Source organism: Eptesicus fuscus, chromosome 21 (assembly GCF_027574615.1).
Source record: "Eptesicus fuscus isolate TK198812 chromosome 21, DD_ASM_mEF_20220401, whole genome shotgun sequence".
Classification (NCBI taxonomy): domain Eukaryota; kingdom Metazoa; phylum Chordata; class Mammalia; order Chiroptera; family Vespertilionidae; genus Eptesicus; species Eptesicus fuscus.
The window spans coordinates 38,560,699-38,586,344 of NC_072493.1; the positions used below are offsets into that span (position 1 = coordinate 38,560,699).

Here is a 25,646-nt window from a genome sequence, read left to right on the forward strand (position 1 = left end):
AACATGGCCTCCAGCCTCCTCCTAGGCTCCAGTTGGAGGGGGCCCCCACCTGGCCCCACTCCCAAAGTGCAATACGGCGCCCAGCCTCCCCGCCCGCCCCTACCCCCGTGCTGTGACCTGTGTGTTCGTGTGGCTGTGTGTCCCCTGTGCCAGCCCGTCCTGACACCCTCTCTACACCGGCCCCCTGGGGACAGGGTGCTCAGAGCAATAATCCCGCCCCCAGCCCCCGCCCAGGGGGGCTCCCCTCCCCACCAGCTCCCCACGGCCCCAACAGCCACCTCCAGAGTTTACTACAAAAATAAAAGAACAGAAAGGAGTGTGGATGTGGGGTGCCCAGCACTGTGGGAGACCATGAGGGTTGGGGGTGGGAACTGCGAGGGAGGGGTGGGGCGGGGGTGCCTGGGGGAAAACTGTGAACACGCGGAATGAATGAACAAGGGGAGAAAGGCAAGAGGCACAGAGGCAACGTGGCGGGTGTGACCCAGGCAGGGGATGCCGGGCAGGGAGAACGGCAGACACCACGCCAGGGCCCCCCCTCACAACACAGAGCTCTCCTTAGATAATATATATTAAAAATAAACCTCCAATTCAGGATATAAAAACAGCAAAGGCACTTGGGGGTGGGAGATGGGGGGGTGGCCCCCCAGGCAATACTGGGATGGCCCGGGAAATGGTGATCACCGTGGTGCCCGGGGAATGGAGCCCTGAGTCCCCCAAGCAGAAGGCCAAGGCCCGCGGGAGGTTGGAGGCGGCAGTGGTCCCAGCTGGACCCCCTCAGACTTGGCCCGAAAGCCCGCGCCCTGTCCGTGGGCCTCGGTGCGGATGCTGCGGCAGCTGTGCAGTAGTGGGTGGTGGTCCCCCCGTCTCTCCGTCGTGCAGAAGGCCTGGGGGCGTGGAGAAAAGCAGGAAGGAGAGAGGTGGAGAGAGGAGGGGAGAGGAGGACGGAGAGAGACGTGGAAAAAGGGGAGAGATAGGGAGGGTGGGGAGAAAGCAAAACACGGCCTGAGAAACAGAAACTGACAGAGATGGAGAGACGCGAAGGTAGGCTGGGGAGATTCAGGAACGGATGTGGAAGGGACCCCTGGCACCCCTTCTCTGGCAGTGCTCGGCCCCCAGGCTCCCCACTCACCTGCCGGGGGCAGGGAGCCTCAGGTACAGCCGGACTGGGGGACAGTGTTCTCTCCCAGCTGGGACAAGGTGAGTCGCAGGCGACAAAACTCCTCCTCCACCTCCTGGTTGGGGAGTCACCCATGAGAGGGGCCCTCGCTGAGCCAGCCCCCCCCCTGCACCCCCTTCCCACCTGCCCGCCACCACCTCCAGCTGTTTAATGGTCTCCTCCAGGCCAAGTAGCTCCTCTCGGATGTCCTGGGTCTGTGTGGGGCTCAGGGGGCCGCCCCCTGGGACCCCACCCCCTTCAGGGGGAGGCCCTGCCCCGCTGTCTTCCTCTGAGGGGAGCAGGAGCTGCTTCAGGGACAGCACTGGCCGGGGACAAGGGGTCAGAGTCAGAGGCTGGGCTGGGGCTGAGATGGGGGATTCAGAGGGGAGCAGGAGGGGGAGAAGCCAGGGGCCTGTGGGTGGGAGGGAGGGTGGGCGCCAGCCAGGCTGAGCTGGGGGTGAGCAGGGCCTGCAGATGGAGCTGGGATGCAAAAGGGAGTGCACAGGCGAGGCCGAGGCAGGGCTGGGACCGGGTGGAGGGCACCCAGGATGGAGGTGGGTCCAGGGGGACTGGACTGAAGGGACAGAAGCTGCAGAGGGGCGTGGGGCGTGCGTGTGGCTGGCGCAGCTTGTGGTGGCTGAGCACCCGGCCGCAGCCCTGCAGGGAGTGGGGGGCTACCTTTCTGAAGGGCTTTGGCAGCGAGCTGGCCCTCGGGGCCGGGCCTGCAGAAGGGCAGGAGGGCGCTGAGGGTTCTCTCAATCCGGCCTGGGTGGGGAGCAGGATGGGTGGTCAGATTCTGCCTGGTTTCCTGTGGTCACCCCCACCCGCACTGGAGGCCCCCCAGGCTCACCATCCGTGGGAGGCATCTCTCGGCTGCCACCGTTGCCATTCTCAGAACTGCTGAGCAGGGGTTCGCGGGTGCTGGGGGCGGAAGTGCTGGGTGACCCCCACACCCTTGACCTCGGGGGAGGCAGGGGCAGGGAGGGAGACAGCGGGAGGTGGGGAGGTCCGGAGACCGAGACAGAGGTCAAGGCTGGGAGGCAGGGAGACAGAAACCCGGCCAGTGGAAGGCAGAGGCCTGGGTGGGAGACAGGTGGGCCATGGTGGGGCAGCGCGCACACACACACACACACACACACACACACACATGTGCACACAGGCATGCACATGGACCAAGGCTAGAGCTCAAGCTCTGGGGACACACGAGAAGCCAGGCCCAGCCCCCCAGCCCTCCAGGTCCCTCCCTGCCCCGCTCACCTGCTTGGACTGGGCCGGGGTTTGGGGCGGGAGGCAGGGGCAGGGACCTTCAGGGACCCGGCGGTCTCAGTGATAAGGGCGCACCAGCTGGGGAGACAGGCCAGCACCTGGGCAGTCAGAGCCCCCAGACCTTGTGCCAGGGCCTCCCCCCCTCACCCTGTCCCCAGGGACTCCGAGACCGGGCCCTCCTCCTCCACCTGTTTGTGGACTCAACCCCCCCTTACTTCTTCCGCTCTGACACGGTCTGCGCCACCAGCTCGTATATCTGGGCCTCTTGGTCCCAGGTAAAAATGACATAGAAGGCTTTGTGATCTGTGAGGGGAAGGAGGGGGCTCAGAGCCAGGCAGCCCTCACGAAGGAGGAGCCCTCAGGCGCCCGGACTCGATCCCCCTCCTGTGTCACCCAACACCACCCCCAGTGCCCTCCTCCCAGCCTGCCCTCTCATGCTCCCACATCTAGCCAGGGGGGCCCTGGGGCAGCTTCCTGGCAACACGTTTGCAAATCCCTTGTCCCCGGGCTCCCGGCTCCCACTCCTGCACCCCTACAGCCCCCAGCGCAGTCAGGTGTCTTCAAAACGGCAGCAGAGCGGGCCCGCCCCGGTGAGCTCCTCTGCGCAAACCCAGGGCAGTTGCCCATAACATGGCAGGGCCCTGCCCACTTCTCGGGCCTCCCTCCCACGGCCGGCCTCCAGCCTGCCACGCCTCCCACTTCTCAACCTCTGCTGTGGCCTCCCCTTCGCCGGATGGCGAGATCCCCGGCTCTTTGGAGGGTTCCCTGCCCACTCCCTAGGCGGCCATGCCTTGCGCCCAGGGCCAGGCCTCACCGGTGGCCACCTCCCGGGTCATGGCGGAGGTGAGCCGCAGCACCGGCCGCAGCATGGTCTTGCCGTCGGGGGTGGGGGTCAGCGTCCGGCTGTGCGACTTGAGCAGCAGCCGCTCGTCCTGGCGCTGGAGCAGCAGCAGCAGGTCGTCCAGCAGCAGCACGTGGACCTCTGCAGGGGCACGGCCCTGCTCAGCACCCCGGCCTGAGCGCCCCCCAACCCCCCCTCCCCGCCCCCCCGCCGAGGCCCGGCTCGCCGCCCGGGGGGCTCACCCACAGCCTTGTCCTTTGTCACCCGCCATGTCAGTGGGCCCTCGTGCACCAGCTTCTTCTTGGTGATGTCCAGGTTCTGGAGGCGGAAGGAGTGGCGGTCAGTGCAGGACAGGGCGGGCAGGGTGGGTGGAGATGACCAGGGGGCTGGGGGTCAGTCAGGGGTCAGGGCGGTGCTGGGGGAATGGGGAGGGTCAGCGTGGACGGGCCTCTCTGGGTCCCCGGGACCATTAGAGAATGACTGGGCAGCGGGGCCAGGGCCGAGGGAGAGGAGGCGAGGGCAGGCAGGGTCACCTTGAACTCGCTCAGCATGGGGTCACTGCTCTGCCGCAGGTGGGACAAGTCCAGGCGCCTCTGATAGTCCTTGAGCCGCTGGAGCAGGAGCAGGGTCATAAGTACAAGCCAAGGGCTGGGGCCACCCCACCGTGTCCCCCAGGGAGACAAGCCCAGGGTGAGGCCTGACCTCCAGTAACCCTGAAAGGGAGGAGCGAGGGTTCCTCAGCAGAAATGGCCCCGCGATGGCAGAGCCAGGCTCACCAGCAGGTCCTCCATGTCCCGCACGGCCTGGTTGACGTGGTGCAGAATCTCTCGGCAGCACTCGGCCGCCAGCTCCACTTTCTCCCGCTCCGCAGGCTCTTCTGTGGGCGAGGGAGGGACCAGCCCCGGTGAGCTCCAGGCCTGGACGCTGCTGGTCCCTGGCCAGGGTGGGAGGCGGGAGCGCGGGGCCGGCAGAGCGGGCGGGGCCGTACCTGTGTTCTGCGCGATGCTCTGCAGGAGCAGGGGGTACTTGGTCAGCCGCTGCATCTCCGTGGGGATCATGTCCTTCAGCTGCAGGCGGCGGCACCGCGGGCGGCTCTCGGCCTCCTAAGGGGACAGCAGCGCTGAGGTGGCCCACGCTTGGGCCTAGCCTCTGGGTCAGGGCACCAGCCCCTCCCCCCTGGACCATGGCCCAGCGCCCGCCCCCCCCGCCCCGGCCCCCGGCCTGCCTCACCTGCACGAAGGCACAGAAACGGGGCTCCTTGCGCTGCTTGGCTTTAAGCTGCTCTAAGGCGAACGACTGGCGGCTGCAGAAGCGGGAGGAGATTTTCTGGAACCAGGAGCCCTCGGCACCATCAAACTATAGCGAGATTCAGGCCAGGGGTGTCTCAGGTGGGACATTGAAGCCCAGACAGGAGGACAGGGCTGGGGGCGCGGGCCCTTGGCTTCTGGGTCCCTGGATGGGGTGGGGGGGGGGGTGGCGGGCGGAGCCGGGCTGGGCGCTCTCACCCGGGCCAGCAGCACATCTCCAATCTCCTCAATGAGGTAGCCGCTCTCCTGCCTCCGCTTCATCAGGCGATCGAGGAACAGAGCTGTGGGGGGGACGGTCAGGATAGGGGGTGCCGTCAGGACCCCCAAGATTGTCTGTAGAGCCTGGTGGGAGCTGGCAGGGGTGGGGCTGCAGGTGTGTCTGCCTGATCCCTGGAGCCAGTGGGCTGTCCCCCTGGAATGTGAGCTCCAGGGGTCGGGGTGGGGTTGACCCCAGTGCTCGACTTGGGGGTCCAGGAGAGCGGCGGGCAGGAGGGCGGCGGCCCTGCACTCACAATGCACCTCGATGAGCTCGTCCAGGCTGGGGAAGATGTTCTGCAGCTCCTCCAGGGGGAAGAAGCCGCCGTCGGCCATGGGCTGGTAGAAGAGGTCGTGCAGCACCCGCAGCATACGCACGTGGGCCGCCTCCGTCACCAGCAGCTCTGTGGGCCGGCAGGGAGGAAGTGTGGTTGGGGAGGGAGCCAGCTACGGGGGGCAGTCTCAGAGGCAGGCTGGGAGGATGAGGAGAAAGGGACAGATGGGGACAGCCCTCTCGGGGTTGAGGTCATCTGCCCGAGATCGCCACTGAGGATGCGTCGACCCTCCGAGTCGCCACTGAGGATGCCTCCTTTTGGGCAGGGGCCGCCAGCCAGGGCGACCGACGTGTCCCAGTCTGCTGGCACCACAGGCTTCCAGGCCGTGGGGTGTTAGTGCCCAAACGGGGCGAGTCCCGGGCAAACCAGGACCACTCGGTCACCCCACGGCCAGCAAGCGGGCAGCTGTGTTCCGTGCCTCACCGCCCAGCGAGGGACTCGGCCTCGGTCTCAGGGACCACCACCCCCTCTGCACTCAGGGTGGCAGCTCAGACGCAGGGCCCGTGGCGCGTGCCGAGCGCCCGGCCCCGCAGCCCCTCGCGTGGGCTCTGCCTCTTTTTCTGGTGAGAACCTGCTATGCTTCGGATGTGGTAGCCACTAGCCCCGTTTCGATCTTCAAGTATTAACTAAAAGGGAACGAGAGCCGAAACCGGTTTGGCTCAGTGGATAGAGCGTCGGCCTGCGGATTCAAGGGTCCCAGGTTCGGTTCCGGTCAAGGGCATGTACCTTGGTTGCGGGCACATCCCCAGTGGGGGGTGTGCAGGAGGCAGCTGATCGATGTTTCTCTCTCATCGATGTTTCTGGCTCTCTATCCCTCTCCCTTCCTCTCTGTTAAAAATCAATAAAATATATTAAAAAAAAAAAAAAAAAAGGAACGAGACACAGATGTCAGCCCTCAGGTGCACTCGCCATAGTTCAAGTGCGCAGCAGCCACTGTGTGCCCGTGTTGCACAGGCAACATCGGCATTGCCATCATTCCAGAAAGTTCTGAGAGCACTGCTTATGCTTCGAGCATGTTCTTAGGAGGATCTGTGACCTAAAAAGCACTCGCCTACTGCTTTAAAAATCCCGACTGAGGCCGAAACCGGTTTGGCTCAGTGTATAGAGCGTCGGCCTGCAGACTGAAGGGTCCCAGGTTCGATTCCGGTCAAGGGCATGTGCCTTGGTTGCGGGCACATCCCCAGTAGGGGGTGTGCAGGAGGCAGCTGATCGATGTTTCTAACTCTCTATCCCTCTCCCTTCCTCTCTGTAAAAAATCAATAAAGTAGATTTAAAAAAAAAAATCCCGAATGAGTACCTTCTCCAAGTAAACTTCCAAACGAGCTTCCAAAAGCATCTCTTTTTGCCAGATCTCCTTCATACACACAATGCAAAACCACAGAGAACAAGACAAAAACGGGACTCCCTCACCTCTGCCCAGAAGCAGCCCTTCCCACACCTTCCCACGGACCCCCAGCGGCCGGACCGCGTAACAGCAGCAGCTGCGCTCGCGGCTCCCACTCTGCCCACGTGCGCTCAACACCCCACACCAACGTCATCCTCTGACAGCCCTGAGACAGGAACCATCACTGCCCACGTCTCACAAACAGGGAAGCAAGGGCCACGCCAGGAACACAGCTGTACATACAGCCCCTGCTCGCAGCACCGCACGAACGCACTCTCCCGCCCTCGGGACCGTCCCTGCGGGCAGCACCCTGGCCTCCAGTTGACGTGACGGACAGCTCCCTGCACCGCCTCCTCCCTGCGGAGCGGGACTCGTCCGCGGTCACACGGCTGCAGGAGGGCACTCACCGCTGATGACCTCCTGCCGCTTCACCTGGCTCTTGGGCAGGCTGTGCAGGGTGCCGGGGGGCACGAGCTCCCGCCAGCCGGGGGGTTCTTCTGGTTCCAGCTCCAGTCCTGACCGTCCCGGCTCGCCCTCATCTCCGGGCTCGGGGCTGTGGGACAGAGGCCTGGTCAAGGCCCGGCTTAGGGCGGCCAGAGAGGAGACGTGACTCCTAGTGCCTCCGCCCACCCCCTCTCATCTTCAGCATCTGTGTCCCCAGGAGGCCCATGCTGCAGAGCAGCCCCAGATTTCTAGAAAGAACTGTCCTACCCTCCCCTGGAACCACTGCAGGCCCTCAGGACCTCAGCGTCGATACCCATTCTCTGTGACTCTGTCACTGACCCCCCGCCCCCTGCCCCATCCTCCCTGACTCTCCAGGCTGACATGACAGTGGTGGGGCGGGTGTTGGAGTGACGTACGTGGCTCGTCGGGCAGGGCCAAGCACGGCCGTGGCAGAGCTGGGGTCCATGTCCACGTCGCTCCGGGAGCGGCCCCCACCCCGGCCCTTAGCCCCGAGGCTGCCCCGGGCAGGCCGGCGGCGGTCACTCACCCGCAGGCTCTCCGAGCGCCCCAGACGCCCCGATAGCCTGGACCCCGAGGCCAAGGATAGAGTCAGGAGAGGCCAGGACAAGGACAGAGACAAAGGAAGACCAGGACAGGGACAGGGAGAGACCAGGACAGGGACAGGGACAGGGAGAGACCAGGACAGGGACAGGGACAGACCAGGACAGGGACAGACAGAGACCAGGACGGGGACAGGGAGAGACCAGGACGGGGACAGGGAGAGACCAGGACGGGGACAGGGAGAGACCAGGACGGGGACAGGGACAGACCAGGACAGGGACAGGGAGAGACCAGGACGGAGACAGGGAGAGACCAGGACGGGGAAGGGAGAGACCAGGACGGGGACAGGGAGAGATCAGGATGGGGACAGGGCCAGGGGCAGACCAGGACAGGGACAGGGAGAGACCAGGACAGGGACAGGGAGAGACCAGGACAGGGACAGGGAGAGACCAGGACGGGGACAGGGAGAGACCAGGACGGGAACAGGGACAGGGACAGGGAGAGACCAGGACAGGGACAGACAGGGAGAGACCAGGACGGGGACAGACGGGGAGAGACCAGGACGGTGACAGGGAGAGACCAGGACGGGGACAGACAGGGAGAGACCAGGACAGGGACAGGGAGAGACCAGGACGGGGACAGGGAGAGACCAGGACGGGGACAGGGAGAGACCAGGACGGGGACAGGGAGAGACCAGGACAGGGACAGGGAGAGACCAGGACGGGGACAGGGAGAGACCAGGACGGGGACAGGGACAGGGAGAGACCAGGACAGGGACAGGGAGAGACCAGGACAGGGACAGACGGGGAGAGACCAGGATGGGGAAGGGAGAGACCAGGACAGGGACAGACGGGGAGAGACCAGGACGGGGACCAGGACAGAGATCAAACATGCAACAGAAGAGAGGAGTCAGAAGGAGCAGTGGCATCTAGGGGTGCTCAGTAGGGGGTGGTCAGGAGGGACACGGAAATCTGGTGGGGAAGGGAGGGGAACCCAGTGTGGAACTCAGGACTGACCCCTCCCTTCCCTGAGGTGGGGGTGGGGGCAGAGCCAGGAGTTGGGGTGGGAGAAGGGGGATTTTAATACTTAGCTCTTTGGCTGGGAGGGTGATGTCCCCACCCACCCCTCTTAGGGGTGAAGGGGAGTGGGTGGCCCGTGGGGAGAGGGGAGGGGCTGGGAGAAATGGGGGAGGGGCTAGCCCTGCCCCCTGACCCAAGGCCCAGGCACCCACCTTTTCCACCTTCTGGGGAGAGAGGGGCACAGGGTCAGAGGTGGACCCAGAGGGAACCCAACTCACCGCCCCCATCCACCAAAGGGTCCCCAAAGCGGCTGCACAAGGACGGGCAGGGGGCAGAGCCTGCCCCCCCAACTGTGAGGGGGACAGGGCCCCCAGGCACGGAGCACAGAGGACTGGGGGGCTGAGGGAAGGGGCACCAGGAAGCAAGAGCAAGGCCGCGGGGCTGAGGCTTAAAAGAGCAGAGGGAGGGATGGAAGTGAAGGGGTGGGGGAGAGGGGCCAGCTGGGGGGTGAAGGGTGTGGGGAGGAGAGGAAGAGTGGGAGGAGCAGAGGCAGATGAAAGGAAAGAGGGAGGAGGAAGGAGAAATAATTGTAAAAAAGAAGAAGAGGAAAAGGAAGGAAAGAGACGACGACAGGGGGCAGAAGGAAAGAGGAAGACAGAAAGGGAGAGCAGGGCAGGTGCAAATGGCAGCAGGACCCCACACCCGTCCCCCCAGCCCCGATTCCTGCGCTCAGCACCCCCAGACCCCTGCCTGGGTACCTCTCTGTATCAGGACCCTCCTCGGTGCTCTCCAGGGGCGCGGGGGCCTCCAGGCTGGCGGGGCCCTGCGGGGGCGGGTCCCCCAGCTCCGGGGAGGCATCACCTGTGGTGGGGGGCGGGGGGGGGGGGAGAGCAGGGCTGGCTGGGAGGCCCTTTGGCACAGAGACTCCACTCTGGGGGTCTGTGTCTCCCGCCGTGGAATGACGGGCGAAGACCATCCCCTACAGCCCCATCGAGTGCCGGGCAGACACCAAGTGGCTGTTCTGTACGCTCGTGGGGGACGGACAGATGGAAAGGCCTCTGAGAACACAGCTGGGGCCCCCAGAACTGGTGGGGAGACTGGATGCTGTGCTCGAAGCATCCATCTGTTCTCCTGACCCTCAGCAAGGACTTTCGGGAAGAGGACACATACCCCCCCTGTAGAGATGAGGAGACTGAGGCTCGGGGAGGGGAGCCTGCCAAGATACAGCGAAGGTAAGCCTCAGAGCTGGGCTTTGAACGTGGGCCTGGCCAAGCAGCTGAGGTCCCAGGGGCTGAGCGCCACACAAGGACTGAGAAAGGAAATTAATGGGGCTGGCGGCTCACCATCTAAGGGGGCTGATTGGCCATGTACTCAGAGAGGGTTCTGGGAAATGAACTCATGGGGGTGATGGGAAATGTAGTCCAAGGATGTGGGAAACGTCACCAGGACAGAGGTCAGGGCCTGGGAGGAAAGCTGAGGAAGGGGTAAACTGAGGGAAGGGCGGTTCTATGAATGGCACTGGTGCCCGGGAGCAGGACGGGAGCAGGGAGGGACATGCGGGGAGAACTGAGGGGTGCTCTTGTCATGGGGACCAGGAGACTCACCTGGTTCCCGGTCAGGGCTGTCCCCAGACACAGGTTGCAGTGAAACTCCAGGGGAGTCCTGCCCAGGGGCCCCAACATTCCGGTCCCGGGAGGGCACCCCCAGGCCTCCCTTCCGTTCTGTGAGGCCTGGCTTCTCAGCTGGGGAGACATTGAGGGAGAAAGGGGGAGATGAGATCCAGTAACTCATCCACAGCGGCCGGGGCATCGAGATGCTGTGCTCCAGCCGTTCCTCTCCACCTGGAGACCCTCCTCCTCCCGCAGCCCCAGGAGCCCAGCCCCCAGCCCCCTCCGCCCTCAGACCCATCTTCCCCTCTCAGGTTCCCAAAATGGATGCTCTGGCTTCAGGAGCATTACCATCAGCCTCCGTTTTGAGGTGTCGAAAATCTGGGGCTGAAACGAGAGATGGGACCAATGGGACCGTGAGATGGGGGGAGGCGGAGTGGTGGGGGGAGGCGGTGTGGTGGGGGGAGGCGGTGTGGTGGGGGGAGGCGGAGTGGTGGGGGGAGGCGGTGTGGTGGGGGGAGGCGGAGTGGTGGGGGGAGGCGGTGTGGTGGGGGGAGGCGGAGTGGTGGGGGGAGGCGGAGTGGTGGGGGGAGGCGGAGTGGTGGGGGGAGGCGGAGTGGTGGGGGGAGGCGGTGTGGTGGGGGGAGGCGGAGTGGTGGGGGGAGGCGGAGTGGTGGGGGGAGGCGGTGAGGTGGGGGGAGGCGGTGAGGTGGGGGGAGGCGGTGAGGTGGGGGGAGGCGGTGTGGTGGGGGGAGGCGGTGTGGTGGGGGGAGGCGGTGTGGTGGGGGGAGGCGGAGTGGTGGGGGGAGGCGGAGTGGTGGGGGAGGCGGAGTGGTGGGGGGAGGCGGTGTGGTGGGGGGAGTGGTGGGGGGAGGCGGTGTGGTGGGGGGAGGCGGTGTGGTGGGGGGAGGCGGAGTGGTGGGGGGAGGCGGAGTGGTGGGGGGAGGCGGTGTGGTGGGGGGAGGCGGAGTGGTGGGGGAGGCGGTGTGGTGGGGGGAGGCGGAGTGGTGGGGGAGGCGGAGTGGTGGGGGAGGCGGTGTGGTGGGGGGAGGCGGAGTGGTGGGGGAGGCGGAGTGGTGGGGGGAGGCGGAGTGGTGGGGGAGGCGGAGTGGTGGGGGAGGCGGAGTGGTGGGGGAGGCGGAGTGGTGGGGGAGGCGGAGTGGTGGGGGAGGCGGTGTGGTGGGGGGAGGCGGAGTGGTGGGGGGGGGGTGGGGGGGAGGCGGAGTGGTGGGGGAGGCGGAGTGGTGGGGGAGGCGGAGTGGTGGGGGAGGCGGAGTGGTGGGGGGAGGCGGAGTGGTGGGGGGAGGCGGTGTGGTGGGGGAGGCGGTGTGGTGGGGGGAGGCGGAGTGGTGGGGGAGGCGGAGTGGTGGGGGGAGGCGGAGTGGTGGGGGAGGCGGAGTGGTGGGGGAGGCGGAGTGGTGGGGGGAGGCGGAGTGGTGGGGGGGGAGGCGGAGTGGTGGGGGAGGCGGTGTGGTGGGGGGAGGCGGAGTGGTGGGGGGAGGCGGAGTGGTGGGGGAGGCGGAGTGGTGGGGGAGGCGGAGTGGTGGGGGGAGGCGGAGAGGTGGGGGGGAGGCGGAGTGGTGGGGGGAGGCGGAGTGGTGGGGGAGGCGGAGTGGTGGGGGAGGCGGAGTGGTGGGGGGAGGCGGAGTGGTGGGGGGAGGCGGAGTGGTGGGGGGAGGCGGTGTGGTGGGGGGAGGCGGAGTGGTGGGGGGAGGCGGAGTGGTGGGGGGAGGCGGAGTGGTGGGGGGAGGCGGAGTGGTGGGGGGAGGCGGTGTGGTGGGGGGAGGCGGTGTGGGGAAGTCAGGGTGCGCGAGGCTGGGCACCTCACCCTGGGGCTCTCCCCGGTTCCATCGGGCAGCGTCCAGGAAGCTGCTCAGGCCTTTCTTGGTCTTGGTGGGCTCATCTGACCGCCGGTTTCCCATCACCTGCGAGAGGGGGGGGGAGGGCAGAGGGGGCTGGTATTTCTGAGCCACCCACACAGAGGAGCTGGACCAGGGGCAGAGTCAGGAGGCTCCCTCGGGCTCTCTGGGGAGGAACGGTCCAGGTTTGATCACTCAGGGAAGCACCTTTTTCCGGAAGAAATTCCTCCCTGACTTCTTGTCCCCGCTCTTGGTCCGCACCCCGAGGTGGCGCATGTACAGGCTGATGGCGCTGACCACAGCGGCACTGTGGGGAGGGGATGGTAAGGACCCCGCACACTGACCTGCACACTGCGCCCCCACAGCCTGACCCTCCGAGTTCGCTTCCCACCCCCACCCCACAACCACTTCCTGCTGCACTTCTCAGGAAAGGGGCGAGGGCCCCAGGGGGCAAGACCAGAGACGCGGCCGAACCCGGACCCCGCGCCCCAGCCTCCTCCCTGGGGCCCAGGAGACTAAGACGCCTGTCTTGCTGTCTCTCTGCTTCCATCACCTCTTCTCCTCGTCGGTGGAGATGGTGTGTCTGTGGGGAAGGGAAAGAGAGACAAGCTTGCTAAGCCTGGGTCCCTGTCCCCCCAGCACAAATGTCCAGTGGCTGTCCCTTTGAAGCTGGGACAGGACAGGGGAGAGGCAGAGAGGGCACTGCCGAAGCAACTGGGAAGGAGAGAGATGATCTCATCCGGGTGCAGCCAAGGACAGGAGTGACAAGGACGAGACCCAAGCGCCAGGCCTTGGACAGGCCTGGAAACTGGGAGAGACCCCACAGCTGGGAAGAGAAGACGAAAAGCCAGATGAACTAAAATGCCAGGCTGTGGGACCCAGAGGTCAAGGGGAGATGCTAAGACATGAATGTGGAGCTGCAGGGGGCAGGGGGGGGGTGCCCTGAAATGGATGGGGCAGCTGGGGAGGGGCCGGCCCACTCACTGCATCTCCTCCAAGTGGGCCAGCAGCCGCTCCGCCACCAGCCGCTCCCGGGCCTCGAAGTTGGCGCCCCGCCCCACCCAGGCCTCCAGCTGCGTCAGCTCCTGCTCCCAGGGTGTCATGCCCATGAGCCGCTTGGATCGGAAGTCCTCCAGCTGCCGGCTGATGGCTGCCTGCTGGCTCTGCACCACCTCCTGCACGAACTGCCGCTGGCTGTCCTCGGAGATGAGGTCAGGCCGCGTGCGGTCTGCAGGGATAGGGGTGCGGGCTGGGGGCCGGTTTCCCGGGCCCCGGTTCCCCACCCACCCTCGGACTTGGGCTGCTGCTTCGGGAGGAAGACAGGAATCTCCACTGACCAAGAGCACGGGGCGTGGCCTCCCGCCCTGGGCCCCCCCGGAGGCCTGGCCCCTGCTAGAGCCCTCTCCCCCATCCCAAAGGCCCCTCTCGTCTCCTTACCAAGCTCAAAGGCGACGGCGGGAGGGACAGACACCCGCAGAACCTGCTCAGGAGAGAGGATGGGGTGAAGGGGAGGACTGGGCAGTGCCGGGAGGGCAGCCTAGGTGCCCCAGGAACAGGGGCTCCCCGGCCCAGGCTGTCCTTCCCACTGCCCTCAGCAGGATGGGGGTTGGGAGGCACAGGGGGCTTTCCGGGGCCAAAGGCGGAGGGGACCGGGCCCTCGAAGGCCCTCTCACCGCGGTCTTCTCCAGGAAGCTGTGGTAGAAGTCGAGGAAGGCCTTCCTGGCTTCCTTGGGGCCCAGAGAGCCCAGCATGTCCGCGTGCAGGCAGCAGAGCTGGGGAGACAAGAGGCGACCTGTCCTCTCTCCCAGCCACCCAGCCCGCACCTCCGCTTGGGAAACCTCGGGGCCCGGATCCTCTAGAGGTGTGCTCCCCGACCCCCACCCGCCCCTCACCCAGGCCCGCCTCCCTCGGCGGCCTCCCTGGCTGATTCATCCGTGCCTCAGCAGGGCCAGTGCACGGCAGGCCCCGGAGAGGGGGCTCCCTTATTCATTCATGAAGCATTTCCTTGGACTGCCCTGTGCTGGGAGCCGCTGGCAGTGCGGTGGGGACTCCAACCCGTCCTGACTCCTTGGGGGCTCTCGTCTCGGTGCGCTAAGGACTCAGCCCAACTGGGGGTGGGACTCCGTAAACACCTGCAACAACTATGTCACCGCCCGCCCCCAACCCCAGGCAAAAACTCCATGGAAGGCCGCTGGGCAGCAGCCGGGGACCACAATGACCCCTCCGCTGCTCCTCCATGAGGACCAGTCCCAGAAGGCCGAGGCCGTCTGCATCACCTCAGCCAAGCCCTGGCCCTCGGGCCTCGGGTTCTACGCTGCGGGAGGACATGGCAGGCAGCACCGTCCCTGGGCTGAGTCCCGGGACCTCAGTTCTAGAAACCCCAGGCTCAGGAGGCCGGAACCTCCATGCACCAGGCGAGGGTCTGCACTTCCCTGGAGAGCAGGCAATTTCCGAATCTCCTGCCAGTTTCTGAAGCTTCTGTGTCAGTCTCCGTGCCCTTCTTTCTGCATCCCCGGGCAACCCTCCCGGGCACTTCCGCAGTCTCCTTGTCTTCTGGAGGGACCTGCTGGGCATTTCCGGTACAGCCCGGTGCCCTGGGCTAACCCTGCTCTCAGCCTGTGCGGGGCTGCACGGGGCTTCGTGGGAGGGGCCGCTGTCCAGCGAGCTCCTTCCTTCCTACATCACCCGCGGGGTCCTCTGGACTCCCAGGTGTCTTGCACAGCATCCCTCTGCACCCGTAGCTCGCAGGGGGTTTTCGATACGGGAGGCTTCCGGATCCTCGATTATCTGCCCCGGGGGCTGCTTGTGGTGGCTGCTTGTTTCTGAATCAAGGCTGGTGCGCCACCTAGATCCGAGGAGGCTGATGGGTGCGCCCAGCCCGCCATGACTGACTGGCGGCACCTCCAAGGCTACGGAGAGAAGGGTCCCATTTCTGGAGTCCCTGGGGAAGTCCGCATTGATGGGTGACACGGCCACAGGCACCGGAGGGGAGGGGCGTGGTTTCTCCCCGACTCCCGGATTCTGCTGCTCCCTCACGGCCCTGCGGTGTGCGCTCTCCCAGCCTGCACTCGGAGCTCACAGATTCCTACGGGCACCTGCGGTCCTGTCTGGATCACACGGTGGTCCCTCTGGCTCCCTAGTTCTAGGTCTGCTTTCTGGATCTGTTTTCTAGACCCTCCTGGCCTGACACTCTGACCACTCTGGCCGGGCCCAGCCCCAGCCTGCCTGCGCCTGCCCTGCCCCATCCTCACCAGGGGTCCTGGCTCGAACTGCAGGGCCACGTGCTGCAGGAGGGCCATCAGGTGGGCTGGACGCCGCTTCACCTGCTCCAGGCTCTGGAACTGGCTGTTTTGCTCCTCTGCATTCTGAGGGTGGGGATGGGGGTGAGACTGTGGGGAGAAGAGGGGCCTTGGGCTTGACCCTGCCCCTTCCCTGGCACTTCCCGATGGATTCAACCTGGGAGGTGTTTATGCTGTAGACGTGGCAGCAAGGCAGGTGAGAATGGAGAAGGTTCAATGTTATAATGAGAGGAGATGAGGACATACGTTACACGAGGTGGGATGGGGATCTCTGCTGTAATTGGGGAGCAGTGATAAAGTCGGGGTTAGAGTAAAGAGGGTGGGATCAAGAATGGGATGGGGAGATGAGGAAGAAGGCACCACAAAGACGAGAGAGAGAAGGGCACTGAGAGGCTGCAGCGGGGCAGCATCTGAGGACAGAGAACTGGACCTGAGGTGGGAGGGGACACTGAGGATGGGACTTGAGGGGCGGGGGCCCCAGGGACAGAAGCTTTCCCACTCCAACTTCTCACCGCCTCCAGTTCGTTCTCAAAATCCTCGTCCTCGGCCCCAATGATGCTGACGGGCACCAGGCCAGGCCGGGGGGGCCCTGGGGCCTGTGGGAGAGGAGGGTTGGCTTCAGCCCACGGTGCTCCCCACTCACAGCCCCCCAACCTCCTCACGCCTCGGCTCTCTCCACTCACCGCCCCTCGGACCACGACGTTGTCGGCCTCCATGGGCTCTGCAGCGCTGGGGGAAGAGGAGGGGCCGTGGTTAGGGGATGGGAGGAGGTGGCACAAGAGGTTACTCACAGATTCCTGGCCCAGGTGTGAAGGTGAGTAAACAGCCTTTCCCCATCTGGGCCTCCACAGCTCAATGGGGCCTCTGTGTGGCGACAAAGAGCCCTTCAGAGGCCAGCCAGGGCGGGGAGCCCAAGGACAGGGAGACTGGTTGGGGGAGAAGCTGGAGTCCCAGGAGCCTGGGTCCATGAGAGAGCTGTGGCCACGACAGCCTGCAATTTTGGGGTCCCTAATGCAGGAGGCAGCTGGAACTCAGACTCTGGGATCTCTGGGAGGAGGAGCTGGGGGCCTGGACTCCTAGGTCTGAGGAGGAGGAGGCAGGGCGTGCAGGCCAGCAGAGTTGGGAAGGTTAAAGGGGAGGTAGGAGGTATATAAATGGGGTGTGGGGGGGCCCTCTTCTGATCTGTGACAGGCTTGGGGCAGGATGTTGCCTCTGAACCCACCAGCCCCACTTCCTGTGACAGGAAGTCACAATGGCAACCCCCCCAACCCCCAACTCTCTCCGCATAAGAAAACAAACTCTGAACTCTTCTCCCTCAAGGACCAAGAGTCCCTCAACCCAGGACTTCTTTCCCTCGAGGATCTGATATGTTTCTGGCCTCCGGTCCCAGAAAAACAAGGAACAGTCCTCAGACAGCTCATCCCCAAGGTGTGTCTGTCTCCTTCGCCTATGTCCGTCTGTCTTGCTGGCTCTCCTTTCTCCAGACAGCCCTCCCTGGCTATATCTCCCTCGAATCTACCTCATCTTTGCCTCTCTTCCTCATCTTCTCTCTCCCTTCCTCCAGACCTGTCTCATTTCCCCACTGTCCCTGCCTCCTCTCCCTCCTCTCGACCCCATCCTGCGTCTGTTGCTCCCTGCTTTCCCCCTCATCTATCTCTGCCTCTGTCTTCCCACATTGGGTTCTGTAGCCACTGTCCCTGCACTTCGCTGAGTCAATGCTTCCTATCTCTTCTTCCCCTGTCGCCTCCCTTAGTCTCCACTTCTCCCTGAGTCTTTCCACCGGTATCTTCTGGGTCCTTAATCAATCTGACTAATGTCACAAGAGCCCATGTCAGGCAGGAAGAGCTGTGGAAACAAGAGTGGGGTGGACCAGTGTGTGTGTGTGGGGCACTTCTCCCCACAGCCCAGAGCTATTTATAACCCTAGTCGCCTGAGACCCACCCTTCCCCCTCTTCCATAGGCCTCCTCCCTACCCCTCAGTAAACGGTAGCTACGATTGTGATTCTGATCACTAAACAGTGATGCTTCCTCGAGTGTCCAAATGCCACCCCCTGGGTTCACCCACGCAGGCATCATTTTTATTCTTTTCCATAAAGGGTGGGTGTCCAACATCCAAATTTGAGTAACTTAAGATCTGAGCACTGTTAAATGTTCACATAAATAAAACTGCAAACCAAGGCAGGAAAAAAATAATAGCAATTATTTATTACGAGAGCTAAACTCACATAGCACGTACAGGGTGCCAGCACTGCTCCGAGTGCTTCTCACACGGTACCTCAGCCCTCACAACCACAAGCAGCCCATGCTACTGTTACTCCCACCAGAGGTGGAAAACCTTCACTGGGCTGCCGGCTGCAACTTCTGGGCTGGAAAACATGACCATGAACATGGAGAGGCCATGCTCGGCCCACTTAGGAGTGGACAGGTTCAACAGAAGCAGGGAGATTCCAAAAGAGCACAGAAGATGCAGGTTATCTGAGCGAATGCCAGCCAGGCCCCCCCCCCCAGCCATGCACTTGGCATGCATTATCTCCTTTATTCCTTGCCACAGCATGAAATAATGACTAAGGCTTAAAGTGCACTAAGTGCCATTAAGTGGCAGCATTACTGCTTTTATAGGTATTAACCAACTTAATCCTCTCAGTGACCCCAAGAGGTCATTATCATCACCCCCATTTTACAGAGGAAACTCAGACACAGCTCGTAAGGATAGAACGGGACTCAGCCCGGCAGCCTGGCTTCAGAGTTTATGCAGTTAACCGCCAGAATGTGCTGCTTCAGAGCATGGGGAACCCCCACCTTAGGAAACTAAAATCTGAACCGAAGCCGAGACACATGAGGTCTCTTTATGGTCTGGGAAAGTCAGGGATATGTAGGCACTGTGGCCTGGCAGGAATGCAGGCTGGACTCTGCTGTGCCACAGAGGGTTGGGGCTGAGGGAGGATGGGGGAGCGGGGTTGGCTGCTTAGGGGATAGGGGGGGATGAGGGGCTGCCACAAAGGCTGAAGCTGTCAAATGGATCGGTAGGCAACTGACAAGGCCTGAGGTCCAGCAGAGGGGGTGCTATGTGCATGGGGCTGGCGGGGTGGAGATCCTAGAGCAAAGCTGGCACATGAGGTGGGCAGCATGGGCACCTGGGTTCTATGCAGGGCTCAGAGTCTATATGATATTGAATGGATGATCCTGGTCTCTAAGAACCTCTGGGAGACTTGTAGAACCTAAAATAGAGTAGTCAAGGCGATTCCATCAGGGGCCCCGATTCCATCGGACACATGGTGGGTCACACATGATCATGAAACCATGGAGAAAGTAGCCAGTCTATGGGATCTCTGGAGACTTAAATGGGGACCAGAATTCTCTAGGGGCCTGTGGTGGTTCCTAAACCCAGGATCTATAGGGCCCTGGATTCTAGGGGATGCTACTGGTCCCCTAGCTGGGGACCCCACGTCTGTAAGGAGCCGGGGCTCCATAGGGGGCTAGCAGAAACTTGGGGCGTCTGTAGAACCTTGTATCTGCATGGAACGTGGCGGGTCTACATGAGCCCCAAAACCTATACGGGACGTGGCGGGTCTACATGGGCCCCAAATCCTACAGGGAACGTGGCGGGATGCACTTCCAGGGATGCTGGGGCGGACGTGCGGAGTCAGGGTCTGACGCCCGCGGGGGCCGCGTCCCTCACCTGCTCCGGGTCGGAGAAGCCACCGCAGCTGCCAGGACCGAAGCCTCCGCGCGCCGGCTCCCGGTGCCCCCCTCCCCTCCCAAGCCGCTCTAGCCGCCTCCGCGGCCACCTTTGATTCTCACTCCACTCCTCCCACCAGCCGCTCTAGCCCGGCTCCTGACAGGTGACTCTATTCCTCCTGCCGGACGCTCTAGCCCTTCACTGCGCCACGCTGGCCAGAGGGGGCCGCTCTGGCCTGCCTTGGAGGGCTGGCGTTTCCGTATCTCGACTGCTCCCGTCACTCCCCTGGGCCCCGCCTCCTCTCGGGCGGGAGGTGAGGAGGGTTCCAGCCCGACAGCCCGGGCTCAATCTGAGATCTCCGAGTCACCTCGGCCCTTGGGCTCCCGGGCGGGGCTCCCCACCCTCTCTCACCTCCCTAACTCGGAGATCAGTTCAATTCCCCACGCTTGTACATGAAAGTCTCCCCGCATCCCCACCCCCACCCGGCACACTTCCCGCTGCTCTGGAAAGCAAAAACCCCGGGTTCGAGCGCACCTTTCCCTCGGACATGCAGTGTAACCTGGAATAAGCAATCACTTCTTTCCGAGCCTCAGTCTTCCCGTCTATACAATGGGCGAAGCTCGCCAGCTCTGCCCCCCCACAACCCAGCTCTCAGGGTGTAATTAGTGGCCCAGAAAAAGAGATCTCCAAACACGCTTTCCAACAGCTCTCTGCAACTTTCAGCTTCACAGCGGCCTACGACGTAGTTAACGGCCGTGTTTTTTTCTCACGGGGTCCTGAAGCAAGCGGGTTAGAAGGCGGCGCCTAGCGCGGAAGGCACCTGCGAGTTCAGAGCCCAGCTCCACTGTCTCACGTGGGGTGCCCTGGGCGAGTCGGCTCTGCTCCCGGGCCTCAGTTTCCCCACCCGCACAGTGGGAGTGACCTCCATCCTCCGCGGGACAGTTGGAGGCCTTGGCCCCGCCTCGCACGCCTCTCCCCCACCTATTGCACTGGACAGGTCTTCGTTCTCCTCTTTTTGTCCCTTTGACAGGTGGGAAAACTGAGGCCCGGGGAGGGGTGGCCGCCGGCTCGGCGGCGCCGAGGAGGCCCCTCCACCGCCGGCCGCGCCCCACCCCCTCCATCCTCCTCCCCCTCCCCCAGCCGCCGGGGGGAGGAGCGGGCGGGGCCGCGGACGGGGTACCTGTTGTCCGCGCGGGGAGGTGACCGGCGGGCGCCCGGGGTCGGGCTCGGCGATCCCGGCCCTGAGTCCCGGCTCCCGCTTCCTGGCTCTGGCGGGGCAGGAAGTTGGGGCGTTTTTCCGGAGGCCCCCGCCCCGCCACCCCTCCCCGCTTCCTGCCCGCGCCCCGCTCCCGCCCGGCACCTCCGCTTCCTTCCCCTTCTCGCCGCCCGCCCGGCCCCGGAGGGCACCGCCCCGCCCCGCCCCGCCCCGCCTCGTCCTGCGGGTCCGGCCGCGGGTCTGCGGGACGCGGCCTCCACGTCTCACCTCTGCCCGGTGTCCGCCGTCCCCTCCCGGCGGGCCGCGTCCGCCTCCGGCCGGCAGCCTCCCCCTTTCCGTCTGCCTCTCCGTGTTTCTGTCCGTGTCCCGCCCTCCCTGTGTCTGTCTCTCTCGGTCCCCAGTTCTTCATCCTGGTCCTCCCCCGCCCGTCCCCGCCCTCTCCGTCACTTTCTCCCTCGGAGCCCTCTTCCCCATCTGGGTCTCTGCGGAGCCATCCGACTCTGTGGCTTTCCCACCTGTTGCTTTCCTCTCTGTGTCCGTTTTTCCGTGGACCCTTCCCTCCATCTCTTCCTGCGGTCGCTCTGATATCCCCTCTCGGATTCCCTGTCCTTCTCTCGCTCCGTCTCTGTCACTCTCCGTGTCTCAGTCTTCCTCCCCTCTATCTCAGACACTGCCTGTCTGTGCCTCTGTCATTGCCCCTCCGTCTCTCCCCTTCCCCAAGCTAGGGCCACAGACTCCCCAAGCCCCCTGCCACAGCCCACTCCCCGATAACAGGTATGGCCAGACAGTCCCCTGTGATTCTGAGACTTAAATGTGCACAAATAAACGTACGTGGTCACCTCCATTCCCTCCTGTCCCCCCACCCTGCTCAGGGAAGACATGCCTGGGGTGGAACCCTCTGCAAGACACTTCTGTCTCTTTCAGGGGGCAGCCAAGATGGGCTCCCTGCTCTCAGGGAGTGGGAGAGGCAGAGGCGGGTGAGGGGAGTGTCAAGGGGTGGAAGTGGGAAGAGTGGGGCAGAATCCTGGGTCTGAGGGAGGAGGGGACGGATGAGAGGCCTGGATTCCTGGGTCCCGGGGGGGGGGGGCAGGGGGGGTGGTCCCCATGAGATCCATGACTCCTGCCCAGGTTTGCACTTGGGAAGCATTTATTATAGCTAAGTGGCCTTGACAGAGCAGGGAGGGGGAGGTGACACCGAGGCTGCTGCAATCGGCCCCCTAGAGGCAGTGATTAAGGGCTCATTACCAGCGGGGTCAGTGAGTGGGTGGGAGCTTGGAAAGGGCAGCGGGGAGAGGAAGGAGGAAGAGCGGACCGTCCCCAGGGGGAAGTTGATGCGGGACCCTCCCGGGAATGACGGTGAAAAGAGCTGGGTCCGGGGAGCAGGGGAGACACTGCGGCTGGGAGCATGGCAGACAGGGGCTGGTCACGGCTTCTCCAGCTGGACATCTCCGATGTGGAGGCTGCCCACGTCCTGGTAGGTGCCCTGGAGGCCGCGGGAGATGTCCTCGTACATGGAGCAGTCATCCAGGTTCAGGCCCTGGGGTGCACACACACGGGTGGGGGGGTGGGGGGCCTCAGTGTCCGGATGCCCGGGCCCCTCCCCCAGAGGCCCCTCAGGAGGCCCCCCCACGCACCTGCTCCTCACCTGTCCCCGCCCTCCACTTACCTCATAAAGATTTTCGTCTTCATAGTCATCCCGGGGGTCCATTCCGAACTTCAAGTTCTGCCATCGTTTCTGTGGGGGATGGGGGGGTCTCAGTGGGTAGGGGGTACGTGTTCAGGCCCTTCTAGATGGCAGGAGGTGCTTTCCCAGAGCCAGCAAGGGACCTTGCTCAAAGCCACGTAGTGGGTAAGTGACAAGGCCCTCTGGGTCCAAGCCAGTGTGGCTGTCTCCACTGCCCAATTGTTCCCCATGAATAACAGCGTCAGTGGTCAATAGCGATGGTTGCCCTGTGGCCTAAAGAAACTGCAGGTCACAGACGCTGGGAGGATGGATCCCCAGCCCCCATGGGGGTAGAGTGAGAACATCCCTAGAGAAGGGCCATGATGACAGCCAGAGGGGAGACTGAGCAAGGGCAGCGCCCCAGCACCATGTAGAATCCCGTCGTTGTGCTCATGTGTTTACCACCCTGCCCCTGGGTGGCGGGGGGCTGTCCTTCTCCCCAGTTTTGGGTGGGGACCCTCAGGCTCCAAGGGCCTGGCCCCAGGTGGCTCACCCTGAACAGCAGCAGTGTCCCGGGCACCACGGCGCAGAACAGCAGGATGATCCCCTCCGCCGTGATGATGTTGTTCTTGGTGCCCTCCCCCATGTCCAGGAAGGGTCTGGGGGCCGGCTCTGTGAGGAGGGGGTGCTGCTCAGAGCCCTGGCCCCTGGCCCTGTTCCCCGCCCCCCCCCCGGCCCCATCCCTAACAAGGCCCCACGGAAGCCCCCACTCCACAGGGGAGAAATGGGTAGTAAGTGTGTGGGAGCCGGGAGCAAGGATGCCCGCGATACAGGCACCGGCTCCCTCCCACTCCCCGGACAGGAGGCCCCGAGTCCCTGGCTGGCACTCACCACGCACGCGGAGGTAGGTGCCACAGGAGCGCCATTCGGTGCCGTTTTCCAGGACGTGGCACCTGTATACGCCTCTGTGGCTCTTGTTCACCGAGGAGAACAAGAGCTCACCATTGCTCTGGCCCCAGTCATGGAACTGAGAGGGCCACGTGAAGGTGCCTTGGTAGGTGGCGTTGCCTTGGAGGATTCGCCACCAGCTGATGTTAGGGCGGCTGCCTAGGCCCTTGATGTTAAGCAGACAAGGGAGGCGCGCCTCCTCCCCCACCATCGCCGTCACCGAGGGCGGGCCCTGGTCTATGCACAGGGCCTGGCCTCCTGGGCCTGCAAAGAGGCAGATGGCTCAGGGACTGCGGGTGGGGACACGGGCTCCAGCCCGAGCCTCTGCAGCTGCAGCACTCCTGGGTGTGTGGGGGGCGTGTGAGGACCCTCCTGGGGGAGGAGAGGGAGGTGTGGGGCACCGAGGACACAGGGTGTTGGGACAGGGAGTGAGGGGGCACCTAAGGAAGGAGGGAGAGGTACCCCTGAGAAGAGAGAGAGAGGACATACCTTGGGGGTGGGGGGGTTTGAGGACGTCCTGGGGGAGGAGAGGAAGACACCTGGATGGTGACACAGTGCCACCGCTTGCATGTGGATACTTAGTCCCCTGGTGGCAGAGTGCCTCCACCCAGGCAGCGACTGCCACAAGCAGTTTGGGCATCACCTCCTCCTGAAGGCTTCCCTGGTCTCCAGCCCCAGCCCAGCCCCACACGGGACACTATGTTTTGTCATTTTCAAAAAGCCCTTAGAAGAAGGTTGTCTCCTATTTCAGGTGGGACAGCAGAGGCCCAGGGCAGAAGGAGGGGGAGGGGGTAGCAGGAGGCAAACACCAGGCCTCCTGGGCCGCTTCCTGCCAGTCTGGCTCTGCCTTGTCTTGTGTCTCTGAGCCCGCCCCTTATTCTCTGTAACTTGCATGTGTCAACCTGGGGTCAGGGGTTGAGTTTAGTCCTTGGGCTGGGGGTTAGGGGAGCGTCTCGGCGGTGTGGGTGGCTGGAGGGAGCTGGTGGCTCAATCCCGCCTCCCCCCCACCTCCCCGGGAAGCCCCAGCTATCAGAGCCAGTCCATACGCTGCTCTGCCTCTTCTGGGAGGGAAGCGGGGAGCTGAGGAAGAGGCAAGAAGGAAGCCGCGGGGGAAGAGGCAGCAACCTCAGGGGCAGGGGCTCCATTCCTGGCTCCCTGTGTGACCTCGCGTGACCAGCTGCCTCGCTGAACTCCTGGGTCAAACAGGTGGTCAGAGCCCCGACAGCTGGCGTTGCTGAGGGAGGGTGGTATCAGGAGGCCCCCCTCCCCCAGCCCTGAGAAGGGGCTCCCTGTGCAGGGGGTGACTGGGATTCCAGGCAGAGAAAGGGAAAGCTTTTCTTCACTCTGAAGCTGAGTGCACCCCAAGGTCCCCTCCTGCCCCCAGCTCTGAAGCTCAGTCAAGGGCAACCCTAGTTCCTCATTTTGAGCTGAGGGACAGGGTAGGGGAGGCACTCTGGCTCCTGCCTCCCTCCATGAGGCGGTGGGTGCCCCTTTAACAGCGCTGAGCGCCCTCCAGCCTCCTCTAGGCCTGTTTGGAACCGCCAAGCCAATAGACAGATGCAGTTTCTACAGAGGCCTTTCCCAGCTCCCCTCCTGCTCTCCTCCCTGCCCCCGTTCCTGAAGCCCTTCTCTCTGCCTGTGCCCTCTCTCCAGCCTCGCAGTCCCCCCTCCTCTCCCAGGTACCCGCCTGTTAGCCACATACCCAGGCCAGCAGCAGAGATCAAGAGGAGGAAGATGGTGCCAGGCGGCGGGATGTGCAGGACTCCGGGACCCCCAGGCATCTTCTCCCCGTGGGTTGTGGGTTGGTTCGTTTGGCTTGCAGCAGTCCTGGGGTACCAGATCCCACCTCCGCAGGCCCCAACTCCACCCCACTTCCTGCCCAGCCTCCCGGAGATGGGCTCCACTGGCCCCACTGCTGGGCAGCTCCTGCCAGTGTGCTTCCGACGTGAGCTGAGAGGAACTGCTCCCCGCACCTGTGCTGGCCACAAGTCCCCTGAGAGGAGGGTGCTTGGGTGGGGGGAAGAGGCTAATTTGGGGTCTGGCTCCTCATTGGGTGCCTGCTGTGTGCAGGCAGTCAGGGCAGAGGCTCTGAGCTGTCTTAGTCTTAGTCCTTACTGGCCTTGGGCAAAACCTGTGCCGTCTGAAACTCTGTGTGCTCCCTTCGTGGGGTTGGAAATGAGGATTTAAAGGCGAGGTGTTGCACATGGACAGCACTGAACATAGCACCCGTCACATAGCAGGTGCTCAGAGTTGGTTACTGTTAATGTTCATGAGGAATAAATGAGGCAAGCCAGCGGGCTCTGTGACTAAGTGGTGACTTCCCTTTCCAAGCCTTTTGTTGTTGTTAATCCTCACCTGACGGTGTTTTTTTCATTGATTTTTAGAGGGTGGGAGAGAGAGAGAAAGACAGAAATATCGAAGTGAGAGAAACACATCGATTGGTTGCCTCCTGCATGCCCCCTACCCGGGGAGGAACCTGCAACCAAGGTACGTGCCCTTGACCAGAACTGAACCCGGGACCCTTTGGTCTGCAGGCCGACACTCTATCCATTGAGCAACTCAGCTAGGGCTCCATTGATTTCTTTAGAGAGAATGAAAGGAAGGGAGGGAGGGAGACACATGCATGTGAGAGACACATCGATTAGTTGCTTCCCAAACTCACTCTGACTGGGGCAGGGGATCAAACCAACAACGCAGTTAACGTGACTGGGAATCGAACCTGTGACTCTTTGATGTGAGGGCCGATGCTTTAACCACTGAGCACACCAGCCAGGGTAATTCTTGGCATTTTTAATCCGAGACTAGGA

The 25,646-nt window shown here is 63.7% G+C and overlaps 2 protein-coding genes across 2 annotated transcripts; both read right to left on the minus strand.

Moving 5' to 3' along the window:
• Positions 1 to 615: 615 nt before the first annotated feature.
• ARHGEF1 (Rho guanine nucleotide exchange factor 1) lies at positions 616 to 20,550 on the minus strand. Its single transcript, XM_054710750.1, has 30 exons — positions 20,496 to 20,550; positions 20,193 to 20,280; positions 16,017 to 16,062; positions 15,846 to 15,929; positions 15,286 to 15,399; positions 13,708 to 13,806; positions 13,472 to 13,514; positions 13,019 to 13,262; positions 12,588 to 12,617; positions 12,242 to 12,341; positions 12,004 to 12,100; positions 10,527 to 10,562; positions 10,173 to 10,310; positions 9,327 to 9,429; positions 6,952 to 7,097; positions 5,083 to 5,229; positions 4,769 to 4,851; positions 4,494 to 4,619; positions 4,252 to 4,366; positions 4,040 to 4,140; positions 3,797 to 3,874; positions 3,506 to 3,581; positions 3,237 to 3,404; positions 2,638 to 2,725; positions 2,414 to 2,500; positions 2,007 to 2,077; positions 1,835 to 1,921; positions 1,315 to 1,478; positions 1,130 to 1,232; positions 616 to 884 (listed from the first exon to the last, which is right to left on the minus strand). The coding sequence occupies exons 3-29, from the start codon at positions 16,047 to 16,049 to the stop codon at positions 1,149 to 1,151; spliced, it is 2,742 nt and encodes a 913-aa protein (XP_054566725.1). The 5' UTR covers positions 16,050 to 16,062; positions 20,193 to 20,280; positions 20,496 to 20,550; the 3' UTR covers positions 616 to 884; positions 1,130 to 1,148.
• An 819-nt stretch (positions 20,551 to 21,369) lies between these two features.
• On the minus strand, positions 21,370 to 24,801 carry CD79A (CD79a molecule). The gene is made up of 5 exons (XM_008160235.3): positions 24,542 to 24,801; positions 22,783 to 23,103; positions 22,445 to 22,563; positions 21,895 to 21,963; positions 21,370 to 21,765 (listed from the first exon to the last, which is right to left on the minus strand). The coding sequence occupies exons 1-5, from the start codon at positions 24,618 to 24,620 to the stop codon at positions 21,652 to 21,654; spliced, it is 702 nt and encodes a 233-aa protein (XP_008158457.2). The 5' UTR covers positions 24,621 to 24,801; the 3' UTR covers positions 21,370 to 21,651.
• Between the last annotated feature and the right edge of the window lie 845 nt (positions 24,802 to 25,646).